The sequence below is a fragment of the Pan paniscus genome, chromosome 12 (genome assembly GCF_029289425.2).
Source record: "Pan paniscus chromosome 12, NHGRI_mPanPan1-v2.0_pri, whole genome shotgun sequence".
Lineage (NCBI taxonomy): Eukaryota > Metazoa > Chordata > Mammalia > Primates > Hominidae > Pan > Pan paniscus.
Window position 1 is genome coordinate 117,305,447 of NC_073261.2, and position 16,654 is coordinate 117,322,100.

Genomic DNA, 16,654 nt, shown 5'->3' on the forward strand with positions numbered 1-16,654 from the left:
AAACATTACTGAAAGAAATTAAAGACAAGAAAATAAGGCCGGGTGCAGTGGCTCATGCCTGTAATCCCAGCACTTTGGGAGGCCAAGGTTGCAGTGAGCCAAGATTGTGCCATTGCACTCCAGCCTGGGCAACAGAGGAAAATTCCGTCTCAAAAAAAGAAGAAAAGAAAAGAAAATGAAAAAAACTCCCAAGTTTATAGATAGAAGAGGTTATGATAGATTGTTAAGATGTCTATACTCTCCAAATTGAACTACAGTGTCAACATAACCTCAATGAAAATCTCAGCTGGCTTTTTTGCAGGAATTGAAAAGTTGATCCTAAAATTCATATGGAAATGCAAGGGAGACTCAATAGCCAAAACAATCTTGGGAAAAAAAAACAAAGTTGAAAGACTCACACTTCCTGATTTCCAAACATACCATAAGGCCTACAGTTAATTAAGGCTTTATGGTACTAGCATAAAGGATAGGCATAAAGATCAATGGAACAGAACTGAGGGTCCAGAAATAAACTCATGTATCACAGTAAATCAACTTTTAAAAAGGATGCCAAGAGAATTCAAGAAGAAAAGTCTTCCCAAGAAATGGTGCCAGGACAACTAGATATATCCATATGCAAAAGAATGAAGTTGGACCCCTACCTCACATCATATACAAATATTAACTCAAAACGGATCAAAGACCTAAATGTAAGAACTGAAACTATAAAACAGAAGAAAATATAGGTGTAAATCTTTGTGACTGTATTATGCAACCAAAGGAAAAATGACTATTCTGGATGTCATCAAAATTAAAAAATTTGTCCTTTGAAGGACACCATCAAATGAGTGAAAAAACAATCTACAAAATGGAAATTATTACTTGCAAATTATATATCTGATCTGGGTCTAATGTCCAGATTACAACTTAACAATAAAAAGACAAATAATCCAATATAAACATGGCAAAGGATTTGAATAGATAGTTCTCCAAAGAAGATACACACAGCCATGGGCATATAAAACAACGCTCAAAATCATTAGTCATCCATCAGAGAAACACAAATCAAACCCACCACTTCACACCCACTAAGATGTGTGTAATAAAAAAGACAAACATAACAAGTGTTGTCAAGGATGTGGAGAAATCAGAACCCTTACACATGGCTGGTAAGAATGTCAAGTGGTGCAGCCTCTTTGGCAAACAGTTTGGCAGCTCCTCAAAAAGTTAAACTGACTTTAAAAAGTTTAAGTTTAAAAAGTTAAAGTGACTTAGCAATTCCACTCCTAGGTATATACCCAAGAGAAGTGAAAACATATGTCTACACAAAAATTTATACAAGATTATTCACAGGATTATTCATAATAGCCTAAAAGTGGAGGCAACCCAAATGTCCATCAACTGATGAATGAATAAACAAAATGTATCATACACATTTGATAGAATATTATTCAGCCATAAAAAGAAATAAAGTACAAATCCATGCTATGATTTGGATGAATCTTAAAAACATTAGGCTACATAAAGGAAGCCAGACACAAAAGGACACATATTGTATGATTCCATATATGAAACAACCAGAATAAGCAAATCCATAGAGACAGAAAGTAGATGAGTGACTGCCATGGACTCGGGTACAGGTGACTAGGGAATGACTCCTAATGGGTATGGGGTTTCTTTTTGGTGATGAAAATGATCTGGAATTAAATAGTGGTGATGGCTACACAACTTTGTGAGTACACTAAAAACCTCTTAGTTGGACACTTTAAAATGGTGAATTTTATGGTATGTGAATTCTATCTCAATTTTTTTTTAAAAAAAAGCAACAACAATAAGAAATAAGTTTCTCAGGATGCTATAGAAAGGTTTTTTCAAAAATAAATAATTCAACTTGAAGATATGATTCAGCAATGATGTTGTCTTTTCAGGACTATCAACTAGCCATTCCTGGCTGATTTTTGTTCCTATAATTTATTCCAGGGACTTTTCACATCCAGTATATATGAATACAAAGAACTATGGAATTTTTAGGTCAGGGAGGATGGTCAGAGAACATCTAGTCCAAATCTCTCATGTTACAGACCAGATACACAGTTAACTGGCTCAAGGTCACAATAAGTATGACCTTACAACTCCAATCCCGCTCTCCTAACTCCCTGGCTAGGTCTTTCTGCTCCACAACATAAACACAACCGAATCACAGGGCAAATGTAAAAATCACTGCTTCACACTAGAGAGCACATCTTCCAATGATGAGAACACTGGCTCCCCACAAAATCTAGGAAGCTCACTGGATATAAGAAAATCAGTATTTTCTTAAGTTCAACAGTCCACATTACTCAATGACCACAAAACCCCATGATCATCACTGACACAACCTGCTTTTCACCAGAGAAGCAAAGCACAACAAAGTTTTAATTAAGAGACCAACAAAAGCAGCAAAGACTGCAAAAAATACTGCTCTGATCTGAGGCAAGACAGATGGCAAACAACACGGCCTCATTCGGCCCAAACTCAAACCGGCAAGGCACCCATTGGGATTCCAGCTCAAGTACCAACCACCACATCAACTCCAGTGATATCTCCAAGGAGGGAATCTTTAAAGAAGGGGATGAAAGAGGTAACGTTCACTCTGAGCTCTAACTTCTTGAAAAGTATAAATAGTCAAGATAAAGAAAAAAACAGAGACGATAGCCAAAAAAAGCAAGGGTGGCAAGAGGCAGGGGAAGTGTTGCAGACAGCAGTAGACATGGAAGGTCAAGAGCTGGAAAGACTGGACTCATCGCATCCAACCCTCCATGTTACAAATGACGCAACTGAGGCAGGACCAGTGAAGTCACCTGCTCCAAGGTCCAAGAGCTGACAACAGATTCAGGCTATCAGGGGAATACAGTACAAGGCCTCAACATTCTCCCTTCCTTTCAAAACCTCTCCAAAGTCCTCTGTTAACAGGGAGCTGACTCCTCTCCACCCGAGTCTGCCTAGACACGCCACATCCATGATTCACCCTTCAGTGGCAGCCTCAAAATACAGATTTGCTGAAACAAAGGGAATACTCTATGGGTCTGGGTGGCTCCTAGTCCTTTTCACACAGTGACAGTGTTCTTGGCCCCTCAGCTCTAAGGAGGCCAATCGGTCAAGGTCAAGTTAATAAACACTTCTGATGTTAAGTGCCTCCCCAGGAGTTAGTGTCTGATGACCTCCAGGCAATCACATTCAGCGACAATGGGGACTGCAGGCGATCAACAACCATCATTAACCTGCACTAAGGAAACTCACAGAAACACCTACAGAGAAATCTTCCCAGGCAACAGAGAGCCCAGCAGGAGACTGACAGGTGGGGCATTAAAAGATCAAGAGGAGCGGGACCTCCTCCACAGCACTGGGATTCTTACTCTATCAAATGCTGGTTGTGGGATGTGGAACCTGGAGGCATGTCTCCATAGGACCAACCTCAGGACTGTTGAGGGGATCAAATCATCAGTTTAAAACACAGCACAGTCCTTAATACAGAATTTAAGCTCAGAGAAATGAAATTAAAGCATTGTCATCGTTATTTTTTCATTAAAAAAAAAAAAAAGCCAGGCGTGGTGGCTCACGCCTGTAATCCCAGCACTTTGGGAGGCCGAGGTGGGTGCATCATGAGGTCAGGAGATCAAGACCATCCTGGCTAACACGGTGAAACCCCGTCTCTACTAAAAATACCAAAAATTAGCCGGCGTGGTGGTGGGCGCCTGTAGTCCCAGCTACACGGGAGGCTGAGACAGAAGAATGGCGTGAACCCAGGAGGTGGAGCTTGCAGTGAGCCGAGATTGTGCCACTGCACTCCAGCCTGGGTGGCAGAGCGAAGACTCCATCTCAAAAAAAACCAAAAAACAAAAACATACCTCTAAGAAGAACATGATTTCTTCTGAGAAGCTGGGGAAAGAGGTCCTGACAATCCTGACTGCCTGGCTAGAATCCTAAAAGACAAGGGAATTCATCATGAGAGGGAACTGTCTTCATCAACTGCCTGATTTTATTGACAAAGCCATCGTCAGCATGGAGTGGAAAAATGACATCGTTATTAACACTGTTAGCAGGGAAGGCCTCCTGCCAGGGTGTGAGCAATGCCCCTGGCCACTCTGCTCCGTGGGGCTGGGCATGTCAGCAGAGCAGTGAGGAGAGGAAAGAAGAACAATTTCTGCAGCAAGGAGGACAGATGAGGCAAACAGGAAACGAGAAGCAACAAGGATTTGCCAGAAGCACCCACTCGAGCAATGCAATAGCTGCAACTTTCTAACACTAACAGTAAGGGAGGGCGTGCTGGCCACAGAGGCTGCAACACCAAGGGCCTTGGTGGGCACAGGCTCTACAGAGGCTGTTGGCTGCTAAAAGAAATAGCAGACTCTGGTGTCAAAATGCTTGATTTGAATGAATCCTGGCTTCATCACCTCCAAGCTCCATGAACTTGGTAACGTGGCCTAATTTTGCTGGCCCCTATAGCATTTTGGTAATAACTAAATGAGTTAATAATTGATATATGTAAAGAATTTAAAGCATATCTGGCACACAATAAGTGCCCCATAAATGTTAGAAAAGACAAGGGGGAGGCTGGGCACGGTGGTTCACGCCTATAATACCAGCACTTTGGGAGGGCAAGGCAGGAGGATCGCTCGAGTCCAGGAGTTCAAGACCAGCCATGACATGGTGAAACCTTCTCTACAAAAAATACAAAAATTAATCAGGGGCCAGGCATGGTGGCTCGCACTTGCAATCCCAGCACTTTGGGAGGCCAAGGTGGGTGGATCATGTGAGGTCAGGAGTTCGAGACCAGCCTGCCCAACATGGCAAAACCCCGTCTCTACTAAAAATACAAAAATTAGCTGGGTGTGGTAGTTGGCACCTGTAATCCCAGCTACTCAGGAGGCTGAGGCACAAGAATCACTTGAACCCGGGAGGCAGAGATTGCAGTGAGCCGAGATGGCACCACTGCAGTCCAGCCTGGGTGACACAGCGAGACACTGTCTCAAAAAAAATAAAAAAATAAAAATTAAACAGGCATGGTGGGGCACACCTGTAGTCCCAGCTACACAGGAGGCTGAGGCAGGAGGATCGCTTGAGCCCAGGAGGTCAAGGCTGCGGTGAGCCAAGATCACACCACTGCACTCCAGCCTGGGCAACAGAGCCAGACCCTGTCTCAGAAAAACAAAAAACAAAAAACAAAAAAAAAAATATGAACTGACATTGACTTCACCCACACTCTGGATATCCCCAACACACTCTTGCAACAGCAGCAGCATTTCAAATCCATACCGTCACTGAAAATAACACACACTGCAAAGTCTCCCTTAAAATTCTGGGTAGGTGGTGCCCATGAATCTTCTGGTGCTTCACAATGGAACTTGCCCTGCAGAGTCAAGGGCAGTACATGCCGTGTGACACAAACAAGAAAGGCACAAATAGGAGAGCTGGGTTGTAGGACCTACCCAGCTCAGAATCCTAATTACAGGACTCAGAAGGTCCAATTTGCAGCTCTGCTGAACCCTTGAGGCATGCACAAGTATATGAACTGACCTGTGGGATCAGATGAGAAGCTGCCAAGCCATAACCCTGAAAGAACAGAGGGCACCCCACGGACGTAAAACCACAGTGGATGGCTCCCGGCCAAGAGCGCTTCTAAACACCTTTAGCGCCTCATAATTCTAACACTGGCCTAGGGTGCAACTCTTCTCAGCTAGACTCTTAGAATCAATTCATGGCAAGGACAGTATAATAATTACGAAATATAATAATTATATTTAACAAACAGAGTGGTTAAAGAATCCATCACTACAAAAAAAAAAAAAAAAAACTAGCTAAACAAATCTTACCATCAAGCCTGGAATTCTCAGTCTGAATTCAGGGGGTCCATAAACTTGGATTGGAAAAAAAAAATTTATCTGTATTTTCATTAGGGTCTAACTGAAATTTATCATATCTTTCAATTACAAATGTAAGCAATACATGGTAATATTATCAATACTTGCAATAAAAGATATGAACATTACATTATATTTATTAGAAATATCTCGTATTGTTTATATTAATCAATACCTCAAAATTAAGGTATTTGTTAGACCCACCAGTAAATCTTGTTATTAAATGCTTTAGTAAAGAAGCATTATGAGCATGGTAAAAATTTTTAAAATATTCTCCTAACTGAATTTCAATATACAGTCGTGCTCCACATAGTGACATTTCAGTCAACAATGAACCACACAGACGACCTCTCATAAGATTATAAGAGGGATTTTTACTGTCTTTTCTATGTTTAGATACACAAATACCACACATAAATACTGTAACTGTGTCGCAGTTACCACAGTATTCAACACAGTGGCATGCTGTAAGGTTTGCAGCCTAGGAGCAATAGGCTCTTACTATATAGCCTAGGTGTCTGCATGCCATCTGGGTGTGTGTAAGTGCACTCTAGGATGTTCGCACAACGAAGAAATCTTAACGATGCATGTTCGTCATTAAGCAATGCATGACTGTAATTAGTTTCCTTCGAAATCTTATTTTGTTCTCTGCATTAAAACATTTTTCTGAAGAGGCAGACCACCTTCACCAGAGTGTCAAAGGGAGCCATGGCACAAAAAAGGTTAAAAGGATGAAACAGAACTGCACATAAAACATGAGACTATTAAGGAAGGAGCTAGTCCTGTTCACTTTTTTTTAATTTTTTTTTAGATGTCCAGGCCATCCTGTCCTTTACATCCCTGGCACCTGGCAGTGACAATATACCGTAGGGGTCCAATATACATTTATGAGTGAAGAAACTAAATCAGTCAAATCCCTTCATAGAAATGACCATCATCATAAAAATACAGCCCAAGTATTCCAGCTCGGGTTGGTAGTCTGTTTATTCCAAGACATTGTTGACATGATAAAAACGATAATGGTATAAAAGCACCTGGAAAGGCAGCTGGGCGCAGTGGCTCACGCCTGTAATCCCAGCACTTTGTGAGGCCGAGGTGGGTGGATCACCTGATGTCAGGAGTTCAAGACCAGCCTGGCCAACATGGTGAAACCCCATCTCTACTAGTAATACAAAAATTAGCCGGGCATGGTGGCAGTCACCTGTAATCCCAGCTACTCGGGAGGCTGAGGCAGGAGAATCCCCCTTGAACCCGAGAGGCAGAGGTTGCAGTGAACCGAGATCACACCACTGCACTCCAGCCTGGGTAACTGAGCAAGACTCCACCTCAAACAAAATAAAAAAGAAAAAGAAAAGAAAAAAAGTACCTGGAAGGGCCCTAGCAATCCACTTGGAGGCCACATTACACAGAAAAGGCGTAAGCAAAGGAGGTAGGTTCATATCACGGAACGTCACCTCTCTTTAGTAGGGAAAGAAAGAGGAGTGTTTGGGGAGCTGAAACGGGGATAGCATCCCAGGCATCTGACAATGCCCATAAGTATCACCTGCTGTAGTCTGCATAGAAACAGCAGAGGGTCGCGTGAGCAGACCCCTCGGTCCCAGTCTATGCAGCCATGCTTCTCTCTTTCCCTGGGCCCCAGTCTATGCAGCTATGCTTCAATCTTTCCTTGATTGACCCTGGAACTGGTCCCAACACAAGTCCTATAACCAGTCACATCAAGCAGCACAGAGCTGGCCTGGATTCTGACACTAAGTAGCTCTAGACAGCATCAGCTTCACCATGGGGATGCTGGAAGGTCTGTTCAGGGGGCTTGGATGAACTGAGCTTGGCTGTTGCCCTGTTTGGGGCAGGAGCTATGTTGGGTCTACCTCTATGCCACTAGCACACAATAATGACAATCCATCAGTAGGTTTGGACCCCTCTTCTTGTACAATGGACCTCAATCAGGCCACTTACCACCATCCCCCCGCTACCTCCTCATCCAAGACCTTTCGCCTAGATGACTGCAATAGCCCCTCACCCCACAACTGGTCTCCCTCCTTCCTTTCATGCCCTGCTAGTCTATTTTCCCTAGAACCACAGTGAAGTCTTTAAAATGGAAATCGGACCATGTTATTCCCTGCTCAAAACCCTTCAACAGCTTCCCATCACACTAGAACAAAATCCAAATTCCTTCCCCAAGATGGACAAGGCCCTCTGTGACCTGGCACTGCCCATCCTTCTGCCCGTCTCTCATCCTTCTCTTCCTCGCTCACTCCTCCCCACGCACCCTGACCTTCCTTCAGTCCTTCCATGATCCCGCCCATTGGCATTTCAGGGCCTTTTCCCAAGCTGTTCTATTCCCACATCTTCTGTGGCTGGCTTCCTCTCTGCATTCCAGCCTGCTCAAATGTCACCTCTGCAGAGAGGCTTTTCCTGATTTCGGTTTCCTGATCTCCAGAACCACTTTCTATCCCCATGTTATGCATGACTTTCCTTTACAGCACTTATCAACTGCCTAAGGTTGTTACATAAACTGTCTGTTTATCAGTGATTATCAACCCTATTTGGGAGGAGGCTTTAAAAAATGCCAAGGCTCCAAGCCCCACCCAGACTAATTTAAGTCAGAATTTTAGGGAGTGGAGCCAGGCAGCTCTGCTTCACAAACGCCCAAGCAACTCCAGTGTGCAGCTGGGGTTCCGTCTAGAACAGTGCTTCACAAGCTCTCACGTGCCTGTGGTGTACGTGGAGATGCTGTAAAAATTGAGGTCCTGGGTGGAACCCGGGGCTCTGCATTTCAGCAAGTTTCCAGGTGATGGCTCTCCTGGTGGTTGCTGAGCCAATATGGTAGCCACCAGCCACGTGTGGCTACTGAGTACTTGCAATATGGCGGCTGAGAGCTGGATTTGTCTTAGGCTGCCTCATCAGACAGTGCGTGCCTGGAATGCATGTATATGCTCCACAAAGGAAGGCACCGGCGCCTGGAAACGTGGGGTGCACGGGAAGAATTGAGGATCACTCCAAATTCTTGGTCTGAGCAGCCCTCTAGAGACCAGGTGACTGTGAAAATCCTACCGCAGACGCCGAGTTGGCCACCACCTCAGGAGTAGATCAATATTTACCTAAGGCAGGGAGGCAGGTACAGAAGACCATAATGAACCAGCTTAGTGCCTTAGCATTTGGTAACCCACAGGTAACTGCCTGGACTTCAAGACTCAATGGTACGACATCATATAAGGCCCTCCCCTCACCACAGCCCCACGCCCTGGGACCACCTGCACCCTTGCACATCCACAGGACTCCAAGCATTCCTACAGATGTGGTCCTCAGATTCTACTGCACTGATTTGTTTACAGGATTCTGTTCCTCTTGCTGGACTGTAGGTCCCTCCAAAGAGAAGACATATTCTTCTTGGTGTTCTATTCCTGCCACCTCACACACAGCCCAGCACACTGAAGGACTCAGGAATCCTGAGTGCATGGCAGGACCTGGAACCCGTGAGGAGTGGCATCAGTACTTCTACTCTTGAGCCTAAGAAAGAAACTGAATTCAGCATTCACCAGGGGGCAGGGAGGAAGGCTCACATATGAAGAGAAAATGGCTGCTTCCTTAAGTGAGTCAAAATTTTCTGAAATTCAAATTTCAGAACACAGTTTAAAAGGTGGCCCTGTTTGACCCATCAAGGCTCACTTCCAAAAACATGAATGCTCTGGGCAAGAAGGTGATGTCCTTCTGAAGACAGCAATAATCTGTTCTGGGGACTTGGAGGAACTGTTTTTCAAACAAGTCACAAAGGGCTAACATTCAGAATCACATTCTTGCCAAAAAGCACGTAGCCCTGGTTCCCACTGTTGCTGCTAGGAGGGGTCTGGTCCCATGGACGGTAGGGCCCCTGGGAGCCTGCAGGCCCAGATGCTCACCCCACCCCTGCAGTTAGAACCCTGTGCTTATGACAGCAATGGGATTGCCAAGGTAACCAAGGACAACAAAGTAGAGAATTATGGCCCCGGAAGGAAGTAGATTAAATTTTAATACTTACAAGTCAACATCAAATTTATTTTTAAAACTACATCAATGCCAAATACGCAAGGCAGAATGGATGGTGCTATAAAGGAGGGTCTAACTAAAAACATGAATATTCCAAATATGTATACAATTTTTCCCTATTTTGAGAATATTTCGAAGTGCCCAGAGGCTCGAAGAAACGAAAAAAAAAGAAGAAAAAAAAGGAACAAAAAACCCTTACTTTTCAAATTTCTGCCACAACTGCTTATTTTTTCCATTATTTCCAAAAGCACAGGGCAGACTCTGGTTGCAGCACCAGATTTGCTAAGTTTGCTAAAATTGTACAAAATGATGACTTGAACCAGAGAAGGTGGTCACGTGAAAAATTATAAAATACAGGTATGCTCTCACCAGCTGCCAGGACAACAAACTTTTTTTTTTTTTGAGATGGAGTTTCACTCTTGTTGCCCAGGCTGGAATGCAATGGCACGATCTCGACTCACCGCAACCTCTACCTCCTGGGTTCAAGTGATTCTCCTGCCTCAGCCTCCCAAGTAGCTGGCATTACAGGCATGCGCCACCACACCCAGCTAATTTTGTATTTTTAGTAGAGACAGGGTTTCTCCATGTTGGTCAGGCTGGTTTCGAACTCCTGACCCCAAGTGATCCGCCCGCCTTGGCCTCCCAAACTGCTGGGATTACAGGCATGAGCCACGGCACCTGGCCTGACAACAAACTTTTAAAAAATACACATGGGTCACCTGTAATCCCAGCACTTTGGGAGGCCGAGGCGGGCGGATCACAAGGTCAGGAGATCTAGACCATCCTGGCTAACACGGTGAAACCCCATCTCTACTAAAAATACAGAAAATTAGCCGGGCATGGTGGCGGGCACCTGTAGTCCCAGCTACTCGGGAGGCTGAGGCAAGAGAATGGCATGAACCTGGGAGGCGGGGCTTGCAGTGAGTGGGGATCGAGCCACTGCACTCCAGCCTGGGTGACAGAGCGAGACTCCATCTCAAAAAAAAAAAAAAACACATGGGTTAACAGATACACGGTAGTGTTTCATTCACTCACCCATTCAGCCATTCATCCATTTCCCTGACACTTCCCCCCATGTAAATCCCATCCTCACTCCAAAAGCCCTCATTGGGGCCTGTGGACTCACTATATAATCTGGTAACTAATTGTCTGGCAGCTTCTGTGCTATGTACTATCTTCCTAAACCCTCACCACAATCCTCTGAAGTTGATAGGTATTATTAACCAGACTTTAAAGCTGAGGAAAATAAGAAAATGTTAGGCATCTCACTCAAGTTCACTCAGCTGGCAAGCGGTAGAGCCTGAACTTGAACCCAGGTCAATCTGACAAAGGAGTAATTTAGAGAATTCGGCATTAAGAAAAGTAACAGGAAGCAGCATGGTTTCTGAAAACAGCAGGAGCCAAGTTCAAAGTCCACTTCAGAGCTCTATAACCTTTGGCAAATTACTTAACCTCTCTGAGCCTCAATTTCCTCGCCTATAAAGCAGAGATAAGGACTGAATTCAATACCTGTGAGTTTCATAGTACAGGATAAGGACCCAACAGTTACTATAATAATATTCCAGCAACAAGTATGCAAATCAAAACAGCACGTTTTAATTGTAAAATGATTCTTTGGCAGATAGAACCTACATTGGAAATAACAGATTCAAAAAGGTTAATCAGTTTAAAATTAGTTTGCTGGCCGGGTGTGGTGGCTCACGCCTGTAATCCCAGCACTGTGGGAGGCTGAGGCAGGTGGATCACCTGAGGTCAGGAGTTCGAGACCAGCCTGACCAACATGGTGAAACCCCATCTCTACTAAATACAAAAAATTAGCTGTGCATGGTGGCGCATGCCTGTAATCCCAGCTACTTGGGAGGCTGAGGCAGGAGAATCGCTTGAACCTGGGAGGCAGAGGATGCAGTGAGCCAAGATTGTGCCATTGCACTCCAGCCTGGGCAACAAGAGCGAAACTCCGTAACAAATAAATAAATAAATATAAAATTAGTTTGCTAGTTCCGTGATTCATTTGTTTAAACATAAGACCAAGAGCTTGCAAATTTTATTTATTTGTTAAATGAGTAACTTTATGTCATGATACCCTCTCATGTTTCGTCTCAGTATGAGAAGATTTTTGTTTAAAACCAAAATACTGTACACATCAATTGTTATTAAACCATACATAGAACAAGTTTTGGTAATAGACACGAACATTAGACACCTGGGAAAGAGCATTATTTAAAGAAATCCACATTGATTTACCTCAGAAAGTGAACAACTTTCAAATTTAGTTATAAAACCAAGCTCACACATACCATCATCATAGCATGTATGTAGATTTGCTTAAAGTGAAATAAACCTGAAATGATTTTAATTTTTCCATTTTGAGACTTGAACCAATTCTTGGGCTTAGACGGCAACATGAAGCAAGCTTGCAATTTAATGAAATGACCAAATCCAGTCTCTTTGTAATCTGCTCAGTAACTGAGCTCTAGGGTAATCTCCTGCACAGCATACAAAAAGAGCTTTGGAATTATACACTGTAAACTAAAATTAATCAGAGAAAGGGTATGCCAATTTTAATAGCAATTCTTCTTTGCTTGGCTTTCCAACATCTGCCAGTGTTAATAATATTTAACTGACAAACTGCAGTGCGGAAAAGCAACAGAACTTTAAACATAATCAAGCTTTCTAAAGAAAGACATCATGCACAATGCTTCCTTCCCTTAAGAAATATTCAGCTACCTTTTTGGTTGCAATCATTCCATAAACATTATTAATGGTGTATTCTCAAAACACCGTGCTTTTTAACTGGCACTTAGGAAAAAATTTCATTCACCCATCCCCATCTGCCTCATTTGAAGGCATCATCTGTAAGCCTTGCTGCTAAAAGTAGAATTAAGTGATCTGGGGAATCACCGAATTCATAGGAAAGGTTTACATGCAGCTCTCTTCCGCCAAATTAAATGGAGAGAAAGAAGGCTACCCAAGTTATATTAACAGGATTCAGAATGCTGAATGTTACTTTTGATTCCCTTTTATTGACTGTTTACAGCTACAAAGAAAAAATTTTTCCATTAAGGGAAAACATTCTGGATTTTTTTTCAAGCAATTCCTAATAGCAGATGCTTTGTTCAAATGGGAAAAAAAAAAAAAAATAACGCCATTGCTTCATTTAAAGCTCTTTGGTGACCCCCCCCCCCACTCCTGCTAGCCCAGGCGTCTTCTGCTAAAACACCTGCAATACCCAATTTTAAAACTGTAACCTGACATCCTGGCCCAGAGACATTTAATCACGGATTCACTATTGCCACACGTGTGACTTGTAAACCTATTCTGAGCCGAGCAGAGTGCTAAGCACTTCACACAGTCTCTGATCCTGGAAAGGATGCATTACTAATCCCGTTTGGTGGGTAAGGAAAAGGAGGACTGCAGGTGAGGATGTGCCTCAAACCACAGCCAACGGTGGCCCCTGGACTCACAGACTCTGCCCCTTTCCCCACGGCTTTAATTTTCAACCAAGCTTCTTCGTTCCTACGTGTTCCTCTCCCCAGGACCTGGAGAGCGTACTGCTTAGCAGCTAGGCGTGATGACTTTGCACCTTGAAAGCACTTTACTAAAACCAGGCCTTTTCCAGGTTGAGGGGGAAGGGCGGCATTCCGGGTTCAAGCAGGTGAGACCCAGGTAACCGGGGAGCGGCTCCTGGAGGCTTCTTGGACCCAGAAGCGCCGACTCTCACACACCTTGCCCGCAGTTCCTTCTCCGGGCACGGGTGGAGCGCAGCCAGGCCGCCCTGGCTGAGGCGGGCACGCCTTCCCGGGCAGCCCGGGATGCCCCGGACCCGCGGACCCGAGGGTGGGGGCCCTGCGGCGCTCGGGGGCTGCGGCGGGGAGCTCGGAGCGCGGAGCTGCCCCCGCCGGTCCACTTCAAGAACAAGTTGATAAGGTCCGCACCGGGGACCAAAGACCCCGGGCGTCGGCTGGCGGCGGCGGGCAGCGGGATCCCCCGCTCGCCGCGGACCCCGACTCTGGACAAAGTTGGCCGCGCTGCGGGGAAAGGATCAGGCCGCGGAACCCCGCGAGGGCCACGAGGCCGAGAGAGGGGAGGTCTTAAAGAGGCCCAAGGTGGCCATCACCCATCTCCTCCGAGCCACCTAGGCGGGAACAAAGGGCTTCTGTCTCGGGCAGGGTTGGCCCGGCCGCGTCCGGCTTCGGAGCAAAGAAAGTTTTCTCGGGATGCGGATGCGGGAGCGGCGGGCGGGGCTGGGGCGCGGGATACCTGCGGCCGGAGCCGCCGCGCAGGCCGCCTCACCTCCTCGATGGCCGCCACAGTGTTCCGGCACTGCGCCGTGCGGGTGGTGAAGCTGGAGGCCGTGGGCGCCTTGTAGTCCTCATGGGTCTCGGCCACGAATTCCGACACGGAGATCTGGTCCGGCATCGCCTCGGCGCGAGGGCGCTGGCGCACAGCCGCAGGGGCGCCGCCGCCTCAACTGCCGCAGCAGGCTCCGACCGCCGCTCGGACACCGCCGCTGCCGCCGCCGCCGCTCCGGCCCGCGGACAAAGGGGAGCGCCGGGCGCGGGAGCCGCGCGGGGCCTGGCGGCGGAGCAGGGGCGGCGCGCAGCCCCGCGCAGCTCGGCCGGTCCGCCCGCCTGCGCGCCGAGGGCTCCGAGTCCGCTGCCGCCGCGTCCTCTCAGAGCGAGCCCCGAGGCGGGCGCGCACAGCCGGCGGGAACTACCCGCCACCCAGCCGCGGGCCCCGACGCCTCCCGCGGAGAGGGGCGGGTCCGGGCCGGGGGCGGCGGCCGGCCGGGCGTGGGGCGGGGCGGCGGGAGGACCGGGCCGCCAATCGGCGCGCTCGCCGCTGCCGCGCCGCCGGGAAGCGGAGCCCGCAGGAAGGAAGGCGGCGCGCGCCCCGGCCCGCCGAGCCGTTCCTGGCCGCCGCGCGCCGCATTGTCTCGGCGTTCCGGGCCCCGCGCGCCGCGCCCATGCCCCGCCCCCAGCCGGCCCGAGGCCCGGACTGCGACCCGCTGCCCGCGAGGGTGCGTGTGGAGGTGCGCCCCGCCGGAGTCCGGCCTTGTGCGCGCCAACCGCCCCCCGCCCACGGCGCGGAGCACCTCTGGTCTCCCCACTTGAACGGCGGGCCGCGCCGGCCCATGAGGAAAGCGGGGTGCGGAGCTCGCCCCCTGCCGGAGGATGCGCTCCGCCGGCGGGCACCCTGCGGGGACCACAGCCGGACGCCAGAAGTGACCTGACCGTGAATGTGCGCTTTGCGTGCAGTCATTGCATCGTCGCAGGCCTAGGAGACAGATGAAGAGATGGGTGCTTATTTTATATAGGGGACACAGTGTGCCCAAGAGCACAAGATAGACGGCCGGGTGGGGATTCAAATGTTCCCTGACTCAAGTGTGAGCGCTTCAGAGCGGTGAGGGGCCCCTACTAAAAGTCCCAGTCGCGTTTCCTAGGCTGCCCAATGATAGGTATTCTCGGTTATAGTTTTAGGGTACTAGGCCAGGACCCACCCTGGGAAGGCTACTGAACGCCCTGAAGTGGTATTCCCGCAGGCAGAGGAGGGAACCGAGGGGGTGCAGGAGGAGGGGGAGAACGTGCTACAGCAGCCAGCCAACCTCACACAAAACCGGGCCAGTAAAGGGTTCGAACTGGTACCGATTTTTATTTACAGCTCTTAAGGAAATTCTCGGTTATATTGAAAAATCCAGAAGCTCTGAAGATACCAGTCAAATAAAATCACACCCTATAACTCGACACCAGACTTGTGGCATGGTTTCTGTAGCTGCCAGCGGTAAAACCAAGAGAAACTTTACAAAAACCGTTTGTGCATCTGAAAAGGAGGAAGTGTGAGAGACATTGGAAATTCAATATGTCAGACAAAGCCGTCTCCTGACACTGCAGGACAGTAGACCAGTCAAACAATCTTTTTAAAGCCCCCATGTAAGAAGTTGCTATATGAGGTGGCAGCTTGGGTCAGACATTATGTATGGCCTTTGGTATTTTAGTAGCACTGCATGTAAAATTTAACTTTCTAAAATCGCTGTATTCGTGGATAGCTTTTATCATTGCACTAGACAAGTTACAATTTAAAAATTGTGTCTGTTTCTTTTTATGTTTTTTGATCCTTTTGGTGTCTGAAGTTTTCCTCTATTTGCAACCTTCTACAATTCATGTTTTGTGTTTATTATTTATATTAATACAACCTCTCCAACACCAGGCAGATTCTGTTCCCTCCTACCTAGTTTCCCAGCTACAGTTTTTGACATGAGGGAATATGCTGGATCACTTTTCAAGTCTTGATTTGTAGAGGGCTGGTCTCTATGAGGCTATGAGGGATCTAAGAAAGAAAGTCGGGTTTTTCCTTGATGTCTAGTACAGCATTAACCAGACTAATCAATACTTCTACAAGGACAAAGTTAAGTTTGGTATTCTCTGTTCTCTCTTTATATACAACTCCGGTTCGTGTTTCTTTTAGTTTAATTTTGCAGATACAGGAAGCTTTAGTAGCCTCAAAAAAATAAAATTGCAAAGCTGTGTTGCATTGCAAGGCTGGTGGAAAACAACAATTAGTTACCAAGTTCATTGGTGGCCTAAAGAGGATACCAAATTGGTAGAATGCTAGAGCCATTTATTCCTCCATCATCCCTTAGAAATCTAACTTGCCTACTGCATAAGCCTAGAATTAAAGCAAGACCAGAGCAAAACATAGCTAATGCCTTTCTGAGAGTAATATACGAATGAGTAGCTTCCAATAAATAA

At 46.6% G+C, this 16,654-nt stretch overlaps 1 protein-coding gene across 3 annotated transcripts in view; it reads right to left on the minus strand.

The window, feature by feature from the left end:
* Positions 1 to 14,664, minus strand: part of ASAP2 (ArfGAP with SH3 domain, ankyrin repeat and PH domain 2) — a 199,520-nt gene extending 184,856 nt beyond the window's left edge. For 2 of the 3 annotated variants that reach the window (XM_055108257.2, XM_034952582.4), the window contains exon 1: positions 14,199 to 14,663. In XM_055108257.2, coding sequence (XP_054964232.1) covers positions 14,199 to 14,324 — 126 coding nt within the window. In that variant the 5' untranslated portion in view covers positions 14,325 to 14,663. Of the gene's footprint in view, positions 1 to 14,198 lie in introns of all 3 variants that reach the window. The other variant, XM_034952586.4, reaches the window with a different exon arrangement.
* Positions 14,665 to 16,654: the final 1,990 nt, after the last annotated feature.